General features: G+C 47.5%; 1 protein-coding gene across 2 annotated transcripts in view; it reads right to left on the bottom strand.

Annotated features, from left to right (window-relative positions):
* The window catches only part of LOC134073085 (laminin subunit alpha-3-like), a 76850-nt gene that overhangs the window by 43868 nt on the left and 12754 nt on the right, over positions 1-20228 (bottom strand). For both annotated transcript variants that reach the window (XM_062530052.1, XM_062530061.1), the window contains exons 3-20: positions 17623-17740; positions 16539-16657; positions 15745-15915; positions 13774-13865; positions 12970-13085; positions 11026-11144; positions 10136-10226; positions 8749-8880; positions 6316-6366; positions 6172-6213; positions 4238-4372; positions 3929-4063; positions 2995-3132; positions 2321-2458; positions 1615-1752; positions 1290-1427; positions 649-786; positions 324-461 (exon numbers count right to left, since the gene is read on the bottom strand). In XM_062530052.1, the coding sequence (XP_062386036.1) occupies positions 324-461; positions 649-786; positions 1290-1427; positions 1615-1752; positions 2321-2458; positions 2995-3132; positions 3929-4063; positions 4238-4372; positions 6172-6213; positions 6316-6366; positions 8749-8880; positions 10136-10226; positions 11026-11144; positions 12970-13085; positions 13774-13865; positions 15745-15915; positions 16539-16657; positions 17623-17740 (2149 nt within the window). The remainder of the gene's footprint in view (positions 1-323; positions 462-648; positions 787-1289; positions 1428-1614; positions 1753-2320; positions 2459-2994; positions 3133-3928; positions 4064-4237; positions 4373-6171; positions 6214-6315; positions 6367-8748; positions 8881-10135; positions 10227-11025; positions 11145-12969; positions 13086-13773; positions 13866-15744; positions 15916-16538; positions 16658-17622; positions 17741-20228) is intronic.

The following is a 20228-nucleotide window of genomic DNA, read 5'->3' as shown; positions in this document are numbered from 1 at the left end:
GCCATAGTAGAACTTTCAGGGAAGATTCCCTAAAGGTTAGCTGAAGGTTATAGAGTATCTTTTAGAGAACGTTCTAGAAACATTCACTGAAGCTTCCACAAATTGAAATCCTTAGAGGACGTTCTCTAAAGGTTTAGATTTACTGTATGTAACCTTCGAGCAAACCTTCAGGAACTTTCCCCGAACCTTATGCGCTTGTTGGGATGTGCTATACTGCAGATATGTTTCTCATTTGAAACTTTCAGAGAGAATGTGCTGTATATTTAATCTTCCCATTTCACATGCTTGCCTTTTACAACACACTAACGTCTCTGCACACTTACCAGTGCAGTCAGGGAACCGGAGGCCTGGATTGGAGCAGCGGTCACAGTACTGCCCAGTCACTCCGGGTCGACACACACACTGCCCAGACGAAGGGTCACAGGCACCGCCCTGGGATCCTTCTGGGTGACACAGGCACACTGAGAGACAGACAGAGTAAAATGGGGAGTTACTGCATGTCTCTGGTGCCCCATGTTCTGAATTGCAGATATGTCTCAATTTAAACTTTCAGAAAGCTTTCGCTGTATATTTGATCGTCCCATTTCACATTTGCCTTTGTCAATACACTAATGTCTCTGCTGGTCGGGCTGTAGCTTGAACATTTACCAGTGCAGTCTGGGAACTGGAGGCCTGGGGTGGAGCAGCGGTCACAGGGCTGACCAGTCACTCCGGGTCGACACACACACTGCCCAGACGAAGGGTCACACACATTTCCCTGAGATCCCTCTGGATCACACTGGCACACTGAGAGATAGACAGAGGAAAAAGGGAAATTACTGACAGAACAAATTTTCGTTTTGGGGAACATTCTGCAAACGTTTGCTGAAGTGTGCAGGAAAGTTCGCAACAAACGTTCCCTCATGGTCATTCAGGAACGTTTTCTTAATGATGCCGGGAGGTTCCTTTGTGGACAAATATTTGGTTCAGGTAACGTTTGTGGAACGTTCTGTGAACTACGTTCAAAACTTGAGCAGAGGAGCCGGTAAAACGTCTTTTATGGGCAATTTTTTTTTTTTTCAATCTTCGTTTGACATTATTTCCCCTGCATGCAATATGGAACATTTTTCATATGGGTAGACACTGCTCAGTCAATTGTGCAAGCTGTGGAATAGCTACTGTTGGGGGGAACGTATCGGTAATAGTTAGGCTTATCTTCCAAATGTCTGTTTATATCTACTTACCTCTCTCACTCTACGTGTCTCCATGGCGATGACATTTCATGTCGGACTGAGGTTTGAAACACTTACCAGTGCAGTCTGGGAACCGGAGGCCTGGATTGGAGCAGCGGTCACAGTACTGCCCAGTCACTCCGGGTCGACACACACACTGCCCAGACGGAGGGTCACAGTAACCGCCCTGGGATCCTTCTGGGTGACACAGGCACACTGAGACAGACAGAGGAAAATGGGGGAGTTACTGCATGTCCTCTGGTGCCCCATGTTCTGTATTGCAGATGTTTCTCAACTTAAACTTTCAGAAAGCTTGTGCTGTATATTTTATCTTCCCATTTCACATTTGCCTTTGTCAACACACTAATGTCTCTGCTGGTCGGACTGTAGCTTGAACACTTACCAGTGCAGTCTGGGAACTGAAGGCCTGGGGTGGAGCAGCGGTCACAGGGCTGACCAGTCACTCCGGGTCGACACACACACTGCCCAGACGAAGGGTCACACACATTTCCCTGAGATCCGTCTGGATCACACTGGCAGTCTGAGAAATGGACAGAGGAAAAGGAGAAGTTATTGATGTCTCACAAGCCCCAACCCGGCAAACAATTTCCAGCTCGGGGAATGTTCCACGGATGCGCAAATGTTCGCTGCAAAGGTTCCCTCATGGTCATTCAGAAAAGTTTTCTTAATGATGCCGGAACATTACTTGTGTGTGGTCAGATCTCTGGTTCGGGTAATGATCATAGAACATTCTTTGAACCATGTTCAAAACTCGAGCAGAGGAGCCAATATAAATGTTTTTATAACGTCTTTTATAGACGATTTCTACTTTCGTTCGACATCTTATTTCCTCTGCATGCAATATGGACACAATAGGCTTATAAAATTGTTTTTTATTATGCAAAACACCATCAATGAGTATACAACTGTATCAACTATTGCCTTTCAAAATTCAAACTAAGAATAATAGCCTAAAACGAGGCTGCAGATATTTAGCATTCTAAACTTTCAGTGAGCATGTGCTGTATATTTCATCTTCCCATTTCACAGAATTGACTTTAGCAATACACTAATGTCTCCAGTAGTTGGACTGCAGTTTGAACACTTACTAGCGCAGTCTGGGAACCGGAGGCCGGGATTGGAGCAACGGTCACAGTGCAGCCCAGTCACTCCAGGTCGACACACACACTGCCCAGACGAAGGGTCACATGCACCGCCCTGGGATCCTTCTGGATTACACTGGCACTCTGAGAAATGGACAGAGGAACATGGGAAGCTACTGATGTCACGCACACCCCATCCCAGCTAACAACTTTTGGTTCTAGGAACGATCTGCGAACGTTCACTGAAGGATGTGGAAACGTTGGCAGCGAAGGTTCAAAGGTTCCCTCACGGTCATTCAAGAAAGTTTTCTTAATACTGACGGAATGTTATTTTGAGGTTACAAATTTGTTTCGGGTAACGCTCGTGGAATATTCTTTGAACTATGTTCAAAACTTGAGTAGCGGAGTCAATAATGTTTTTATAACGTCTTTCATGGGCGATTTCTACTTTCGTTTGACATCTTATTTCCTCTGCATGCAATAAGGACACAATAGGCTTATAAAAATCTTTTTAATACACAAAGTTATTTCATTATATCAATGGCTATAAAACTGTGTTTCAAAATCCAAACTAAGAATAATAGCCTATAAACGAGGCTGCAGTTATATTTCTCATTCTAAACACAGCACATGTATCAGAGACTAATCTTTCTGTTGGTTGGACTGGTCTGAACACTTACCAGTGCAGTATGGGAACTGGAGGCCTGGATTGGAGCAGCGGTCACAGCGCTGACCAGTCACTCCGGGTCGACACGCACACTGCCCAGACCCAGGGTCACATGCACCCCTCTGGGAACCGTCAGGATCACACTGGCACACTGAGAGAAAAGGTAAAGCTACAGTATGGATGTGTCTCAAACCGCATATTTCAGCAGTACACTGCTAGTGTGCATTGGGCACTTAAACTAAGTATTTGAAGTGTACAAGTAGGTGTTTTGAGACACAGTCTGTCTCACCTGACTCAAGGCTATTCAACGCTCTCACTCAAAAAATGCTTACCGGGATTTCGTTATGTTTTGTTAACAATTAAATGACGATTGCTATATGGGATAGTAACCATTCCTATACAAAATCATCCATATTGTAGCCAATATAAAATCTTTTTCTATTGATATTGTGTTTGTAGGGGATTGTAGGGTAGATGCAATGGATTTGGTGTTCTACGGGATTGTAGGGTAGATACAATGGATATTGTGTTCTAGGTCTAGGGGATTGTAGGGTAGATGTAATGGATATTGTGTTCTAGGGGATTGTAGGGCAGATGTAATAGATATGGTGTTCTAGAGGATTGTAGGGTAGATGTAATGGATATTGTGTTCTAGGTCTACTGTAGGAGATTGTAGGGTACAGTAGATGTAATGGATATTGTGTTCTAGGAGATTGTAGGGTAGATGTAATGGATATTGTGTTCTAGGTCTAGGAGATTGTAGGGTAGATGTAATAGATATTGTGTTCTAGGGATTGTAGGGTAGATGCAATAGATATTGTGTTCTAGGAGATTGTAGGGTAGATGTAATAGATATTGTGTTCTAGGGATTGTAAGGTACAGTAGATGTAATAGATATTGTGTTCTAGGAGATTGTAAGGTACAGTAGATGTAAGGTTGACACATACCAGAGCAGTATGGATGCCCATAGTGCCCAGTGGCACATTGTTCACACTGCTGGCCAGCGTAGTTGGCCCGGCATCTGCATTCGCCTCTGGGCCCACACGACCTGTCGGCCACCCCATGGCCATCACAACGGCACTCTGGGAAACATGACAAAGATCTATTCAGGCTACAGACCATTCAACGCTAAACCCCCCCCCCAAAAAAAGCCTTGAGAACGTTTGACTTTTCAAACACCTCCAAGGGTGAATCTTGCAGCTTCTTTACTACTATGTTTTGAGTTGGAATAAGTGGTGTTGATGCAGGAGGCTCACCCTGACAGTACGGGAAAGAGTGGAATCCTTCATGACAGCGATCGCACCGCTCCCCAGTGATCCCTGGACGGCACACACATTGCCCCTGTGCAGTGCATATCTCTGGCAGAGTGCCCTGTTGCTCACACTGGCAAGCTGTTCACAACACACACACACACAAACACACACACACACAAACACACACACACACACACACACACACACACACAAAGAGGACAGAATGTAAACCACAAGTGCAGATATCCTCCTCTTCTCTCATAATGTGCATTCAACGAGATGATTCCAGCAGCAGAAAGGTTTCACAGCAACACACATCAGGCAGCGCTGACCGAACAAAAGGCCTTCTCTTGAGTGGCCGCCCGCTGCCTCAGCTGTGAGGTGACGGGGAGTCAGCGCTGCCCACCTACTCGCAGACACACACAGCGCGTCCTTCTGCGCTGCCATTCACTCCTGGCACAGACGCCAGGGCCCACGGGACCGGACGGGAAGAGCTGGCCCAGGGGCATGCAGCCACCGCAGAGCACAGGCTCCATCTTACCGGGGGCAACAATGCAGGAGTGAAATGCTGTGTGTGTCTGTGTGTGTGTGTGTCTGTGTGTGTGTGTGTGTGTGTGTGTGTGTGTGTGTGTGTCTTCCCTGCAGGACAATAATACAAGACTTCTGTGGTCTTTTATAACTTTCCAGTGATTGTTCGGCTTGTTCTGAGCCCACTGCACTTTCCATACGGCCTCCTCCACAGGCGAGGGCAGCACGAAGGCTGTGCCAGGGCTGAATAATGCCAGGCAGCCCTGCAGCGCTCCACAACACAGAAGGCCTTCATTGTTTAGGCTGGCACTAAGCAGACCTCACCCCTCCCCATACCCCCTCACCCCCCCCCACTAACACCCCCCCGCAACACACACACACACACACACACACACACACACAGAGAGTCACTGAAATAAACAAATAAAATGTGGAAACGAAAGCCAAACAAGGATTAGGGATGACATTCTTAGTCGGTCAAATCTCAGAGAGAAAGCAAACAACTGCTTTCCCACATTAGTAGGCGAATGAATAAGTACAGCCTGCAATGTACTGTACATATGCACAACTAAAATGGATATTTATCATCTGTAATCCTTTGCCCTGTTTTTGTTGTCACATTGAGAGACTGTTATGGCTAAATCTTTGAAGTGCTTTGTAGTGGGTGGCCACAATTACCGATCTGTTTGTACAGTACTGTAAGCGGATGCCAAAAACATAGCTATTAAGATAAAAACAAATCATAACCAGTAAATGTCAAAATGCAATAGCTGCGGGCCATCTCAGCTGCAGGATCAGAGAGTTGCTTCACTACAGCCAAAAGGATAAACATACACCACACTACACCATTCACCATAGCCTGCTTGCCATATGATATAAAAGTGTGATGGCACATTTACGATGCCACTGAGTGAAGTGACATCTCCGCACGCAGAGACATTGCCACAACACCCAGATCTATGGTCATCTCTTGGCTCTCAGGAAAAGCTGCCACGCTGGCGGTTTCTGGAGAGGCAGTGTGCCCTGTGCCCATTAGAGTTTTAACGTCTTCTTCTCCGAAGCCCACTCATCGCAAACAAATGGAGGAGTTCAAAAGCTGTGCGGGAACGCCCTGGATGACACAGAGCAGGACGAGACATCCAGCTGAGATGCACAGAGCCAGAGGGAAAGAGCAACTCACAGAGAAGAGAGAGAGAGAAAGAGAGAGAGAGAGAGATTAATAGAAAGACAGAGAGAAGAAAGAGAGAGAAGGAGGAGGCCTAAGGAAGTGGGAGAAGGAGAGGGAGAGATGACAAGAGAGGGGTTGAATCGGAGGTGGGGAGAAGTGTGTCTGATGCTTGCCCAAGAGCCTCCGGGGAGTTACGGGAGACAAGCTTTGGAAGTCATTAGCATGGCTAGCTCATACTCACGTCGACAGCTGGGCGCTCCGAAATAACCCGCGCTGCAGGGCTCTGGGGGAAGAGAGAGAGAGAAAAGGAAAATAAGGAGGGAACGGCCATCACTGGGCACGAGAGGGAACGCGAGCGCAAGTCAATAAGCAACGACAGACAAACCTTTAATGTTGCCGGATGGTGACTTGGTGGTAGCCGGGTAGATTGGATATCCTTGAAGCAGAGAGAGAGAACAGAACATTACGGAGTAGTTCATTGCATGCTTTTTTTTATTATTATTTCTCAGCATAACATGATCAGGATCTCATTCGGGCTGATCATTTCATCTTTGGAAATTCTTTTGCATTGTTGTACCATTTTTGGAGATCTGTGTTAAAATAAACAAAGAGGCATGAACATGTCATCTGTCTTATCATTATTCCCCGCTGGGGATAAGGAGATATCTGTTGGTTTGACAGCAAACCATGTGTAAACTCCCAGATCACATGTGTATTTGGCTTAAGCATCAAACTCTGTGGGGAATTTCCTGCTGTGGGGCCGCTCAGTGTCTCTGAAGTGGCAGACAACAAACAAATGATGCTTATGGAGACCAGGAGTGACACATCATGAATATCTTTAAAGAAATCAAAATTTGTCTTTTCAAAAAAAAATTTTTACTGTAATTCTGATCTGCAGTTTACAGGTGGGCGATCTTCACGGAATCCTGCATGGCCCTTCCCACAATCTGCTCTAGCATGCAGAGAGTGAACATCCGTCTGCAGATCATTTTCGTGGCACATTCCACAGTCATTTTCTTTTCCAAAAAGTGAAAACGAGACGCCCTAACCGACAGCCTCGTCAATCAGCACGTGTCGTGCGGTGGGGTGGGGCGGAGGGCGTGGTGGAACAAGGTGCTAAAGGAGCTGCAGAAATGGGCTGCTCATGGACCCATGCAAGATCTACACCATCAAGGGTTGGAATTGCTCCGCATGAAATGAATAGCTTTTGTTCCTCCACCTGTAATGCTGTGTGCAGAGTGAGTCAAGGCTAAAATGTCTGCCTTCCACTTAAAATCACACTGGAGGGCCTTTTGAGAGATCATTTGTCTAAAATGTCACAGCATTTGTCCACAGGGGAGAAACTTCACCCCTCCCCCCCCATCCCCCCCTCCATCCAATTACTCCTCTCCACCTCTGTCGCCCCAGGCAAACGTGCTCCCTTGGCAGCTATAAGACAGCAAGACTGGGAATCTCACTCTGACCTGCACTCATTTAGACAGGAGCAAAACCTGTCAGGAGTGTGGTGTGTGTGTGTGTGTGTGTGTGTGTGTGTGTGAGAGAGGGGGGGGGGGGTTAGAGAAGCACGCTGTCTCCTGAGTCCTGGGGGGCAGCAGGTGGGGGTGGAGGGGGGGGCAAGAGAGAAGTGGTGTTAAGCCGCGTGGAGCGCCTTCTCCAGCTGAACAACACCTCCGATGACTCACAGCCCTGGAAGTGCCAACGCCCTTCACTCTGTTGTGCTGCTCTAATTGGCTGGTGTCATGCACGGCAGAGTGTAGCATCTCTTACGGGTGAGCAGAGGCGCCTGCCCTGCAGGAGCAGGGCTCCAACACCGGGGCGCTGAACGCACGACATGCAGTCGCCACGTCGGAGCCTCCCGATGCACGTTCTTGCGTGCCGCGACTGCCGTGCCGACTGCGCTGGTGGCGGCGGCGAGGGAGGGAGAGCGCCAACATTGCTCTTCACACGGGGCACGCGGTGCCAGTCAGGGCGGATCTGAGGAGCGCCGATACCCACAACACGGCGGAGCGGAGCGGCACCGGCATGCCCTCACTTCCTGTGAGGTCAGCAGCCGGACATCCTCAATTAAGGCCCCTCTTTGCCCGGCACATCCTCTCTCACCCACTGACCGAGTGGGAACCCGTGGAGAAGGGCAGTGCCCTCCCTCACTGCCACGGGCGTCAACACGGCACCTCTCCTTCCAACGTGCACAATCGCCTCAGGGCCTCCAGCTTACTGTTATCCACACGCAACCATCTCACAGACACCAGTCAATGACTGCGTTTACAGGCTTATCCCGGTTTGGATCTTATCCGGGATATACTGTAGTGTTTACATGAACACAGAGAAACCTGAATATTCATATCCCTGTATACATGACCAGTACTTGTATCCCGGTTACCAACAATAAAGTTCTACTGCAATCTCGAGCGTTGATCAGGCATTACCCTCAGGGGCCGATTGACCGTTTCACAACTGCAATTCTCTACTGTTCACAGCTCATGGGCAACACCGCCACAATACTCCCACCCAGAGCAAACACACCTGCACCAAACAGCATTAGTGTCGGGGGCGTTTAAAGTGACCAGTTCATCTGCATGAGCTTTGTTTGGTAGACACATTTCTTCGGTGCATCTTGTCAGAAAAGTGCAAAGATTTACAAAGACTTTGTTCAGGCTTGATGGGTTCCATGTCATTGAAACTGTGACTCATTCAACTCTGTACTAAAATTACATCTCTAATATAAGTCAAGACCAAATGCATGTTTGGTTAAGAAAAAGCACAAAGATCATCATCATAACAGAGATTAAAATGATAATAGGAAAGTGATGCTGCTTACTGATGCATTTAGGGTAACCATAGTAACCATCTGCACACTGATTGCAGTAGTCACCGCTGAACTCTGGTCGGCATATGCAGCGTCCTGAGCTCATCTCACAGCCCTGTGTGGTCTGGGGATCACACCTACAAGCTACACACACACACACACACACACACACACACACACACAGAGAGAGATAATGGTTCAATGGGATATGAGATCACTTTGGCTAGTACACAACAGCAGTAACTGCACAAACAGCATTTAGCAACTTTTAGCACTTCTGTCCACAGAGACTTCATATGTTGAGATTCAAGTGCAGTATGTAAAATTGAACACTTGAACATCAGCTTAAGCCAACTCAACCCCTAACCCTAACCTTCACCATAAAATGTAATTAACTGAGAGTCAACTGATAACCTGAGGACCTGCAGATCGTCTACAGGAGACTATCATGGACAGTGTGGGCAAAACGTCTTAAACAACTATGTTAGCCGAGGTTTGCATTTGGCGTCAAGTCGACGGTCTCCCCTCAGGGTATGGATGACTGACGGTTTGAAACATCCCACCTATTTGGTGTATGCCATTTTACTCATAAAGGGGGGCCCTCTGTCAACTTTGTTTTCTCGAGTCGACACCATGCGCTGCTAAGCTCCCTTAATTGAGCTGGGGGCTTCTTTAGTCTTTTCGACGCGCTAAGCGCCGCCCCGTTTAATTCTGTCACCTTGCTCTGCCCAAATGCAACTGTGAGCTATTTCTGTGACAAGGAGCAGTGGCTGTGGCCCGCTGGCAATGTAAACAGAGTCACTCTGAATTTAGTGTGTTATGTCTGTAGAACTGGGGATGGCAAGAGAGCCATGCGCAGGGCGGGGGGGGGGGTGATGTGGGGGAGTGTGTGTGTGTGTGTTGGCGATTGGGGGGGGGGGGGGGGGGCGGTTTAGGTTTTAGGCCCTCTGTCGCCAGCGAGACCGGCGCCTGCAGAAGGCTAGCTGCTGCACAGGTCAACGGTGTGTAGACAGACTTTTCCACTGGCACAGGGGGCTAGTGCGTGAGACTGCACTATAAACTTTTACAACTGCAACTATAACTTTGCCTGTGAATGATGCAGCTTTTTCACATCGCTTAGTGTCCACTAATGTCCATACTTAACTTTCTAACCATCATATCCAAAGCAAATGAATCAGTGCATGCAGAAATATTGGTACAGGCCTATAATAACAAGTCGAGTTGTTGAATATTGATTCCTAGGCATTATATTTTCCATAACTTCATTTTGTTGTGGGAATCCATCCAATTCTATTTTAGGAATAGATACACATTTCGATCCTAGGGCTGTTGAGAGGATTGTGAGAAGATTCTGATGAGGAGAATTTGACTGAAGGGGAGTAGAGAGACATATTCTTACGTATGCATCCTGCGGGGGAGTCCCGAGGGACTCCATACGGCCTGTAGTGTCCCTCAGCACAGAGCTCACAGTTCGTCCCTGCCGTGTTGTGCTAAAATCACACACATGAAAATATAAACATTCATATGTGCATTAACACACATTCACACACGCAAAACATATTCTAACACACACAAAACATATTCACTCACACACACACACACACACACACACACACACACACACACACTCAAAACACATTCTAACATTCACATGCAGAACAATACAAACACACAAAACTCACACAGATAAAAACAAAACCCACATAAAACTGAGCTCACTGAAACAATGTTCAAGCACATGTCTGCTTTTCTCTCTGAAGTGTGTTGAGTCAGAGTAGGCTTGGAGGACAGCACTGTATTTGGATTAGCTTTGTAGGCATTTCAGACCCTCTGTTTGGAGCCCAATGCTACATAAGGCCATGCCAAGTTTTCCACTCGCTTTTTCTACTCTTGTATCATGAGTTCATGATGAAATCAGCATGTTTCCCCTAGCAACAGCACATTCCACCATGACACAGAAATTATATTAATTTATGCCCGTGAAAAAGCAGTCTAAGATTGCAGTGTATAGCTAAGAAGCTGTTTCTGCTTTTCTTACGGACTTGTGTCAACAGACAGATAATGAAGCCCACCTGTTGCGCTGGATGACTTGTGTCAGTCATTACTTCATGACATAGTTTTGACTAAGAGCTAACCTAAAGTCAGCTCTCAAAAACAACATAGATACAAAATATGCAGCACTGTACAAACTGGAAAGAGCGAGAGAGAGAGCGAGAGAGAGAGAGCGAGGGAGAGAGAGAGAGAGAGAGAGAGAGAGAGGGAGAGAGAGAGAAAGAGAGAGAGTTCTACCTGGCAGTTGAGGCATACTCCTCCTCCATCATAACGACCGTAGATGTCCAAACTTGCTCTCCTGCGCTCCACCTCTGGGTCATAATAACAATCAGTGGCATGCGAATGGCACTGGCAGGCTGAGGGGGAGTCCCGAGAGAGAGAGGGAGAGAGAGAGGGAGAGGGAGAGAGAGAGAGAGAGAGAGAGAGACAGAGACAGAGACAGAGACAGAGAGACAGAGAGACAGAGAGAGACAGACACACACACGCACACACCAGAGTACATATTAATCTACTGCTGCTGAGCATTACATTTATAAAAACATGCATTAAAAAAGCATAAATTATGGGGTTATTATCCTGTTAAACAATTCCATTCCTATCACAACTCCATTCGTGTTATTTCTGGAAGGAAGCTCCAGTCAGAGCTGCCATTTAGAATGCACTGTCTGTGGGCCAAGGTGCATACGGGAAAGAGCTGAGCTCACTCTGTTCATCCAAAGCTATAGTGAATCTTGGCCAGGGGAAAACCTGCACAAAGTAACAGATGAAATCAAACACGCTTTTCCATAGTGCAAGGTCCCTCATTCTTGTGGCTTAGGAAGAGGTCAGGGCAAATTTTCACAGACAAAAAATACATTTAGGATACTTCCAGAGAAGCACAGAGAGACATAGGTTATGCGTCGGCCCCTGTTACTCATAACCCCCTAGTGTCTGACTCAGCACAAGACTGCGCCGCCTCCACCTCAAGTCCATGCTCGACTCTTTCTCTGTCTCTGTCTGTCTCTCTCATAAACACACACACACACTACAAACTAAAGCCGCTATTAACAATTATTTTCATCGTTGATCAATCTGTCAATTATTTTCTTGATAATTCGATTCATTGTAGATTACCAAAACTGTTGCCGATCTATTTCACAGCCACTTAATTGTTGCAACGCTAACACACGCTAACGCACATCCACACAGACCAGCCCGCTATGAGAGACCAGGTCGCTGCACAGGAGCAGAACACCCATGTGGGCAACGGAGCACCCCAACAGGCGTAGAGCCGCTGTGGGGTAAGGGGGTGCGGGGGCGTGGGGATCGGGGTGTGTGTGCGGGTGAGTTCTTGATCTTGTTGTGGCTCCAGTCTCACGTTTCAGCACCTCAGACACAGGAGCCGGAGGCTGTCAGCGCTCCAGGGCAATTAGGGTCCAGCTGGCAGGGATGACGCGGTCCTGTCCTGCGTCTGCGTCTGCGCCGGTCCGCGGGCCGTAGCCGTGGCCACAGACGGCACACTGGGCTGCGCGGCTGAATCAGACACGGCAGGTGATGAACAGCGCCACTCACCCACTGCCCACACAGGCCCCGCTACAGAGCCATAACAGGACAGGAGGGGAAAGCACACACGCACGTGTGCACACACACACACACACACACACACACAAAGCACACAAAGCACACAAAGCACACACACACACACACACACACACACACACACACACACACAAACACACACACGCAAGCACATGCAACCCAGTGGTCCAAAAAAAACAAGGACTTGAGCCTGACACACCAAAACAGGGCAAGGAATGCAAGCGGGGGTGGGGGGGTGGGGGGGGTTGGTCTTCGAGCCAGGTGAGCTGCAGCATGACTCATGTCCTGCTCCTCGCTGGGAAGTGAAAACAGACAGGGCTCACGCATGCTCGTCCTGATTTATCACGGCATTAACCTGCCCCGGGACCTGAGCTTTGTTGACATTTCACGCTCGGAACCTGTGGCTCTGCAGTGGGCTCTGGCAGAGTGGGGGGGGATAAGATATGGCGCTATGCGCTAATGACAGCCCGCAATGTGACGCCCAGTGAGAGGGAAGCATAAAGAGGCATTGGCCTGGCATCAGCTGGCACGCGGAGCGGGCACAGCGTCGTCGCCGTGCCACCGGCGCGAACGATGAGGGCAGGAGAGGGCAGAGGAACTCACGCTGGCATTCGTTGGCACTGTCCGCTGTGGCTGGTCTCCATGGCTTCTGGTGGTATCCCGGGCAACAGTGGTCACACGAGTCTCCACAGGTGTTGTGCTGACAATCACACTGCCGCCTTTAAAAAAAATATATTCATTGTAGAAATATAAGATATCAACCAAACATGAACTATGCACATATCACATGAACACAAACATGCAACAAGAGATGTTTAAAAAAAAATCATGGTTTAACTGTTTCGTGCTATTCTGTGAGATCATTTCCTTGAGTATCACTTCGCTGGCAGCAAGGCTAATCAAGACTTCAAAAACATCTCCCGCCCCATGACAATGGAGGAGACTGGAAATAGGCAGATGCCATCATTTCCTACAGTGCTCTGATACTGGTCTCAGGCATCCCAGCAATGTCCCCCTTACTCCACAGCCAAGCCCCCTGCTAAGAATAGAACTGTCCCATCATATCTGCATCAAGATGCTGCTGTGTGGAGGTGGGACTCAATCACTCGTTTCTTGAAAACATGATGACAGCTTTATCGGCACAGCTTGGTTTGATGCCAACTGCATGAAAATAAAAGCCATGCCTGCGGGGCAAAAACTGGGATGACTTGCCTGCTACCGTATAATATCTATCCACACAGTTCCATACCATAACCGCTAATGTTGGTTTGATGTTTGATGTATTACTGGCAGGATTGGGCCTGTCAGACATGAAGGGAACTCCAACTTTGTGGAAGTAAGGTAGGTGTTTGTGTGTGTGTGTGTGTGTGTGTGTGTGTGTGTGTGTGTGTGGAGCGTCTTGCTTACTGGTCCTGCCTGCTTGGGCCACCGCACTCCAGGGCATGACCGTGGCACACACACCTCCCGCCAACACTGATGTCTTTGATGCTGTAGTAGTACTGTGAAGAGAGGAAATGGAAAAATCAGGTGTGTGTGTGTGCATGTGCGTGTGAGTGTGAGTGTGAGTGTGAGTGTGAGTGTGAGTGTGAGTGTGAGTGTGAGTGTGAGTGTGAGTGTGAGTGTGAGTGTGAGTGTGAGTGTGAGTGTGTATGCGTGTGCGCACGTCACACCCTGGAAACTAGAGCAACAAATCAACAGAGTGTGAAAATCTAAGGCCCCCCTTTTAGCCTCTGCCTTGTCTGCCAGGCATCTCCTCCTGACAGGCAGATTACCCAGGCTAAGTAGAGAGATTAATATGGATGACAGGCAGCCTACCTGCAGAGTGCAGATGGGGGCAACATTAAACACATGGTCCGTCAAGCAAAACAAAACACGGTCTGGTGCATTAACTTCCTGATGGGGAGGACTCGTCTACTGCCCCGTTTCAAACAAGCACCGAAATCCCATCTGAGAATGTCCAGACAAGACATCCCATTTGGCTGGTGCTGGTTGGATTCCAGTAACCGAGGGAAGGGGCACACCAGTGCCAGCCATTAAAATAAAAGCAGGTCTTTTCTTTCTCCACCTCTCCCAGACCAGTGCCCCGGTGGGACGTCTCAGTCTCTGGTCAGACGACACTTTGTGCTTCGCTCGGGGGACGGGGGACGGGGGGGGGGCCGAGCCGCGCGTCAGGCTCCACGGGGCCGTGTCAGCCGCACGATGACGACCCGCTGGAGAGATGTCTGCCACCATTTGGCCTTCCCCCCTCCTCCTCCTCCTCCTCCTCCTCCTGAGCCATTTCACCGGAGCCTGCGCCTTCTCCGAGTGGCCTTGGCAGGAGACCCAGGCGCTGGCAGTGAGCCTACCCAGGAATGTGCAAGGAGGTGGAGGGGAGAAGAGAAGGGGTGGGGGGGGGGTTGGAGGGGTGAACTGGGAGGAGGGCAAGTGATGGCATCAACAGACAGAAGCGTAACACCAACAGGACAGTCCATCCATCATCATCATTCCAGATGGACACAAGGCAAGGACAATGAAAGCTGTGAGTCATCTGTGCTTGATTACACTGCCTGTACACACTGGAGCAAACGGGACATCTTGCTGCAATTACTGCTGAATATGTGATCACATGCATCTCAACCAGCAACAAAACATGATTCTCTTCAAACATCTATAATCCTATGAGCCCATACAGTCATTTCCTGTCCATTAGCCACATTGTGTAGAAGGCGCAGGACAGTGTAATAGTTAAAAGAAACAAAACCATATAAATATCATAATTAACTGCCCCTGTCTATTAACCTCCTGGTTGAAGTCATTTTGCTAAATCAATGTACAAGCCGCGGGTATAGTTGGGAAATTATGGTATAATCTGAGCCCATACTGAGGATCTACTGAAACATCCAGATGTGAGCAACAGACTGTGTGTAAATATATCCTGCATTTGCTTCCTGTCACTTGTCTGTCCTCCAGACTGACTGACTGACTGACTGACTGAAAACAATGCAACGTCCAAAAAGAACTAAGTGTTCCTCAAGACAAAATTTCACAACTAATTTCATTAACTTGAGTAATGAGCTGGCGTGGAACCAGGCCTTCATTGTTCAACGCCACGTAGAAAAGCCATCTGGTAATGGTCTCCTGGCCTGTGCCATTTCCCCTTTCCTTTTCCCTTTCCAAACCAAAGAGCAGATCCAGGGGCTCAGCTTGATGCCTGAACTCCTTACAGACACACACACACACAACAATCCAAAGAGACCAGAGCTGGCAGAGAGAGGGAACACAAACAACACTGTTATTCAGAGGACTCTCTGCTCATAATGCTAAAACTCGAGGTCCCCCAGGCTGAGCGCGGTCTGGGGAAAGATGATCGTAGGTGCGCCCCCGACTCGTGGCTCTTACCCTGCGCGTGACGGTAGGGTCCCGCTGGGCCTTGGAGATGAGGTGACCCAGCAGGGTGCTGGTTCTCAGGAAGTGCAGGCGGATGTTGGTGGCCTTGGTGAAGTCCTGCAGCACCGGAGAGTGGGTGAAATTGACTGACCCCGGCCGGCGGTTTATCAGCGACACGACAACCTGCGTAAAACAACAGCACATTGGCAAGAGCTGAAAAGCCGTGGATCATATTCGTCTGCATTAGGTGCTGTGTCCACCAAATGCGTTTTTTACAGCCAGAGCGCCCAAAACCTCCTCCTCTCGGCGCTTCGATAAGTGTTTATTGTTGCTAAGTTACCAAAACCAGTGACGGTTTATAACGAGAAGTGCCATTGACGAGCCCGGCGCTGTTCTAAAAGTTGAACAGATTTCAACTTTGAGCGCTCTGAGCGCTGCGACAAAAAACGGTCGGCGCCGACTTTTTTTTCCGCCGAGGGCGCTCAGCGCTGTGAGCGCCGAGCTACATAGACTTAACATTGAAAATTGTCGCCGTCGGCGCAAAAAACGCGTTTGGTGGACACAGCACCTTATTCTTACTCTTATGCAATGCAGTCTCTCATACATAAAAAGAGGTTCAAACAGAAATGTTTCTAACGTCAAACTTTTTTCCCCTGACACCTGCAAGGTCAGAATGATGCTGTTATGGTCTGCCTTCTCTGTGCATAGACCTTGTCGCAGTTCTCAGTGTCAAGACTAGTCATCTCATCCATATTCAGGTGCAGCTCATATTTATTTCCTAATTAAAACATCGGCATGATTCTTACCTCCCCGTTCTCCAGAGGCACAATGCGGGAGTACTCAGTGGTGCAGATCTGCTCGTCATCTCCAATGATATACTTGTTGGGCTGCTTCCCAAATTTTTCAATACATTCCCGTTTAGAATCTGAGTGCAGATATGTTAATGCTGACATTGTGAACGGCTTATACATTTCACACAAATAAGTAAAAAAAAACATCCAAAAATGTGATAGAAACATGTGATACTTAAACATAGTCTTACAGAAGGAGGTCTTACATGGCCAAACACTGAATACCTACAGAACGCCAGCATTTGGTCAAGTAAGGTCACCTATAGCGATGTCACATCCTGCAGTAATCCCAAACTCTGCTGGGGAAGCTCATTTGTCACCCTCCATGAACACACCCTCACACACGCAAATGGGAAAGTGGCTTAAGAAAGATAAGAGAGGCCAGATAGGAGGCAAGGACACGCTCTGAATGCAAACTAAGAGGCACTTCTGCAATGTGAACAGAAGCCATGGGCTATGTCCATATATCAATCCTGTACCAGGAAGGCAACTATGCAGGTGTTTTCCTTAGGGTTTGTGTGTGTGTGTGTGTGTGTGTGTGTGTGTGTGTGTGTGTGTGTGTGTGTGTGTGTGTGTGTGTGTGTGTAGCTCTAAGGCATGAGAGATAACTGATGATGTATGTGTGACTGATTGATCATGTTGTTCAGATATCACAAAGAGTCAAATTACTTTAAGATCTAGGCTTGACTCAAATGATGAACTAATATACCAAGGTGATTGGGAGAATTAGTCATTAGACACTTTCTTAAAGGGGGTTCTAGAAAGCATGTACAGGAAAATGATATAGTAATTACAGGCCACATTGGTAGAAATGCAGAATATACAATAGCATTTCAAACATGGTGTTTGGTAGATGACCTTATCATCCACACAAAAAATAACAGTGAAGACTTCACAACATTCAGTGAACTCTGCTGAGACATCCGAAAGAGATACTGTGTGTTATAAACCCGAGCAGCATCCCCGGTCATCAGATCGTACTGTCATTACCGTGCAATGTCGTCCACACATGAGAAATGCCTCAAGTCCACACACTCACGTGCAAAGTACTGCCAGGGTGTGAAAGTCCGGCCGTGGTCAACTGAGCGCTCCAGCACCCAGAGGTCTGGGCGGGGCGAGTTGGCAAACTTGATGAGGACGTAGGCCACGTGAAAAAGCTAAAAATAAAAGCAGCACAAAAACAAACACACACAATAAATCTGATGACAAATCACATCTGTAGCAGAATCAATTCACTTATAACTTTGTACATTTATACAGTAAGCACGTCAAAAAATCATTTAAATCATAATTATTCCGTTCCAACATTCTATTCACAACAACAATGAGTAGGCAGCACAACAGACCAAGTTCAGCAAAGCTGGAAAATGTGGCTGTTACCCACACATTTGACGTTGCCTTTGATCAAGCAGTCAGAAGCCAAACATTATTAAAACACAAATGACAATCTTTTCCAAACGTAGAATGGTAGACAATAAGCTACATTAAACACAAGCCTCACAAGCCAAGACCAATAGCCCAATACTGGGTTCTCTGTGCAGCCCCTGACAAGCAGTCTACAACAGGAGAGAGAGCCCATTTCAGCTGTATTCCCTTTAATTAAAAAAATATTTTCACCTTATATCTAAATTATAATATTTAGTGTTGTACTTTTGGGTGGAAGCTGTATAATTTACTTAATATTAAGCAAAGCCATTTTCCCTGTTTGTAGTACAATCTCGAGTTCAAAAACACACATCTTGAGGGGTGATTGTTACAGTACTCTCAGGAACACGCCGATAAACGGCACAGCACAACAGTGTGCAGCAAGGCCAGACTTGCAGTGTCCATGGCCCCAGAGGTCCACCCATCCATCACCAGGCCACGCGAAGATAGGCCTCCCTGATTTACAATGGGCCCATACACGTCATATTTTTTCCCCCTTTTCCTCATGACAGGTCACTTTTATTTTTCTGCAAGGCTTTTATTAGCAGAGGCAAGCCAGGCCTTCTGAAAGGAAACATGCACAACAGTCTTTTTTTCCCCTCCCCTCAAAAGAGGAGCCTCAACTAGTGCGGACCTGTTCCTCTCCAGCTCCAGCTCCAGCCGGAGGAGTCCGCCTCAGACTCGATCACGCTCGTCTCGTCTACCCTCCCTGGGAGCCAGTGCAGGCTTTGACAATACAGCTCACACAGGCTTAAGTACAAACTCCACATTCGCAAGTTAATAACCCTGCTATGACCAGCAAGTAAGCCAGTTAAAGCCTTTTCACACCCAAAACGTGCTTTAGAATTCACCATGGGCGGTGGTGGTGGTAGCGTAGTGGTTAAAGAGCTGGGCTAGCATGTAGTAGCCTGAAGAGTTGTGGGCTCAATTCCCAGCTTCTACTGTTGTGCCCTTGAGCAAGGTACCCACCGAGTTGCCCTGGGGACAATGGCCCGTATATAATTTACATATGTAAATCATTTTGGATAGTAACGTCTGCTAAATAAAACAAAGGTAAATAGGGGGCCATCAAATCTGTAACAATGGTGGCACACTAGTGTTAAGGGCAGTAATGCTGCCACAGAGATGTCATGATTTTTTTCAAAGAGGCAAATGCGGTTTAATTCATTTTACAGTAGAGCAATGCATGTTAAGATCACTGAAATGTGTGGCCACAGTCTGTGCAAAACTGTCCCTTTAGTTCCATGATCTACCATTAGCATAAACCTTTCACAGGGGACTGTTGAAAGACAGCCTGTGGAACAAAGCCCTTGACGACTGCTGACACCATGGCATTTTACCAACATAGGCAATCTTGTGCACTTAATTAAACGCCTCTCACTCTGAGAGGGTCTCCCCCACACCAGCACCCCAGATCTACTGAACACGCATGCAGTCAGCGGTGTTGCACTCCCTAGTCCTCATCCAGGACAAATTCCTTTTTGCTTCCAGCTACTGTGCCCTGACACGTTAATCAGCGATGGTTGCCAGCCTTTGAAGACCTCACATTGGTCCCTCCACGAGACTCGCCTATTGTGTATTATTATTATGCGTTTTATTTACCTGTCAGTCAGTGATGTCAGTTGGAGGCCAGGTGTGCCCGGCTGTAACGCAGAGCTCCCTTGTGTGCCAACAGCAACGGTGCCTTTATCTGGCCAAACGGGTGGGCTCCTTATAATAGCTACACTGAGTGAGCCAGCTCACCTTTTGTCCACCGATGACGTTTTGTGGTCGAGTGCAATCAGTGGCTCTGTGAATCAATAGGAATCTGATTGAGACGGAAATGATGTGGGCAGTGCTGCTGCTGCATACAGTGCAGGTAATCAAATATGTTGAGCTGTCAATTCAGACATGCTGGCAGGCAGACGAGGGAGATGTTGTTTTCCTGCTCTTTGTGGATTATGTAGCATCTGATTATGTGCCATTTTGTATCCTCTACCTTGTGTGTGTGTGCGTGTGTGTGTGTGTGTGTGTGTGTGTGTGTGCCTGTTTAGTGGTATTGTGTGCATGTGGGAGTATGTAAAATGTGGTAAATGTGGTTGCCCATTACAAAAATGTGGGTGCCTATTACAAAATTACGGTGTACAGGAGTTGCGAGACAATCTTTTATTATCACTGTGGTATGTAATTCAAGATATAATTGTCCTCTATGCCCAGACATTGCTTATTAGTAACCTCCCA

Source organism: Sardina pilchardus, chromosome 2 (assembly GCF_963854185.1).
Source record: "Sardina pilchardus chromosome 2, fSarPil1.1, whole genome shotgun sequence".
NCBI classification, from domain to species: Eukaryota; Metazoa; Chordata; class Actinopteri; order Clupeiformes; family Clupeidae; genus Sardina; species Sardina pilchardus.
The sequence above is the reverse complement of the archived record's forward strand: the minus strand, read 5'-3'. Positions and strand labels throughout refer to the sequence as shown.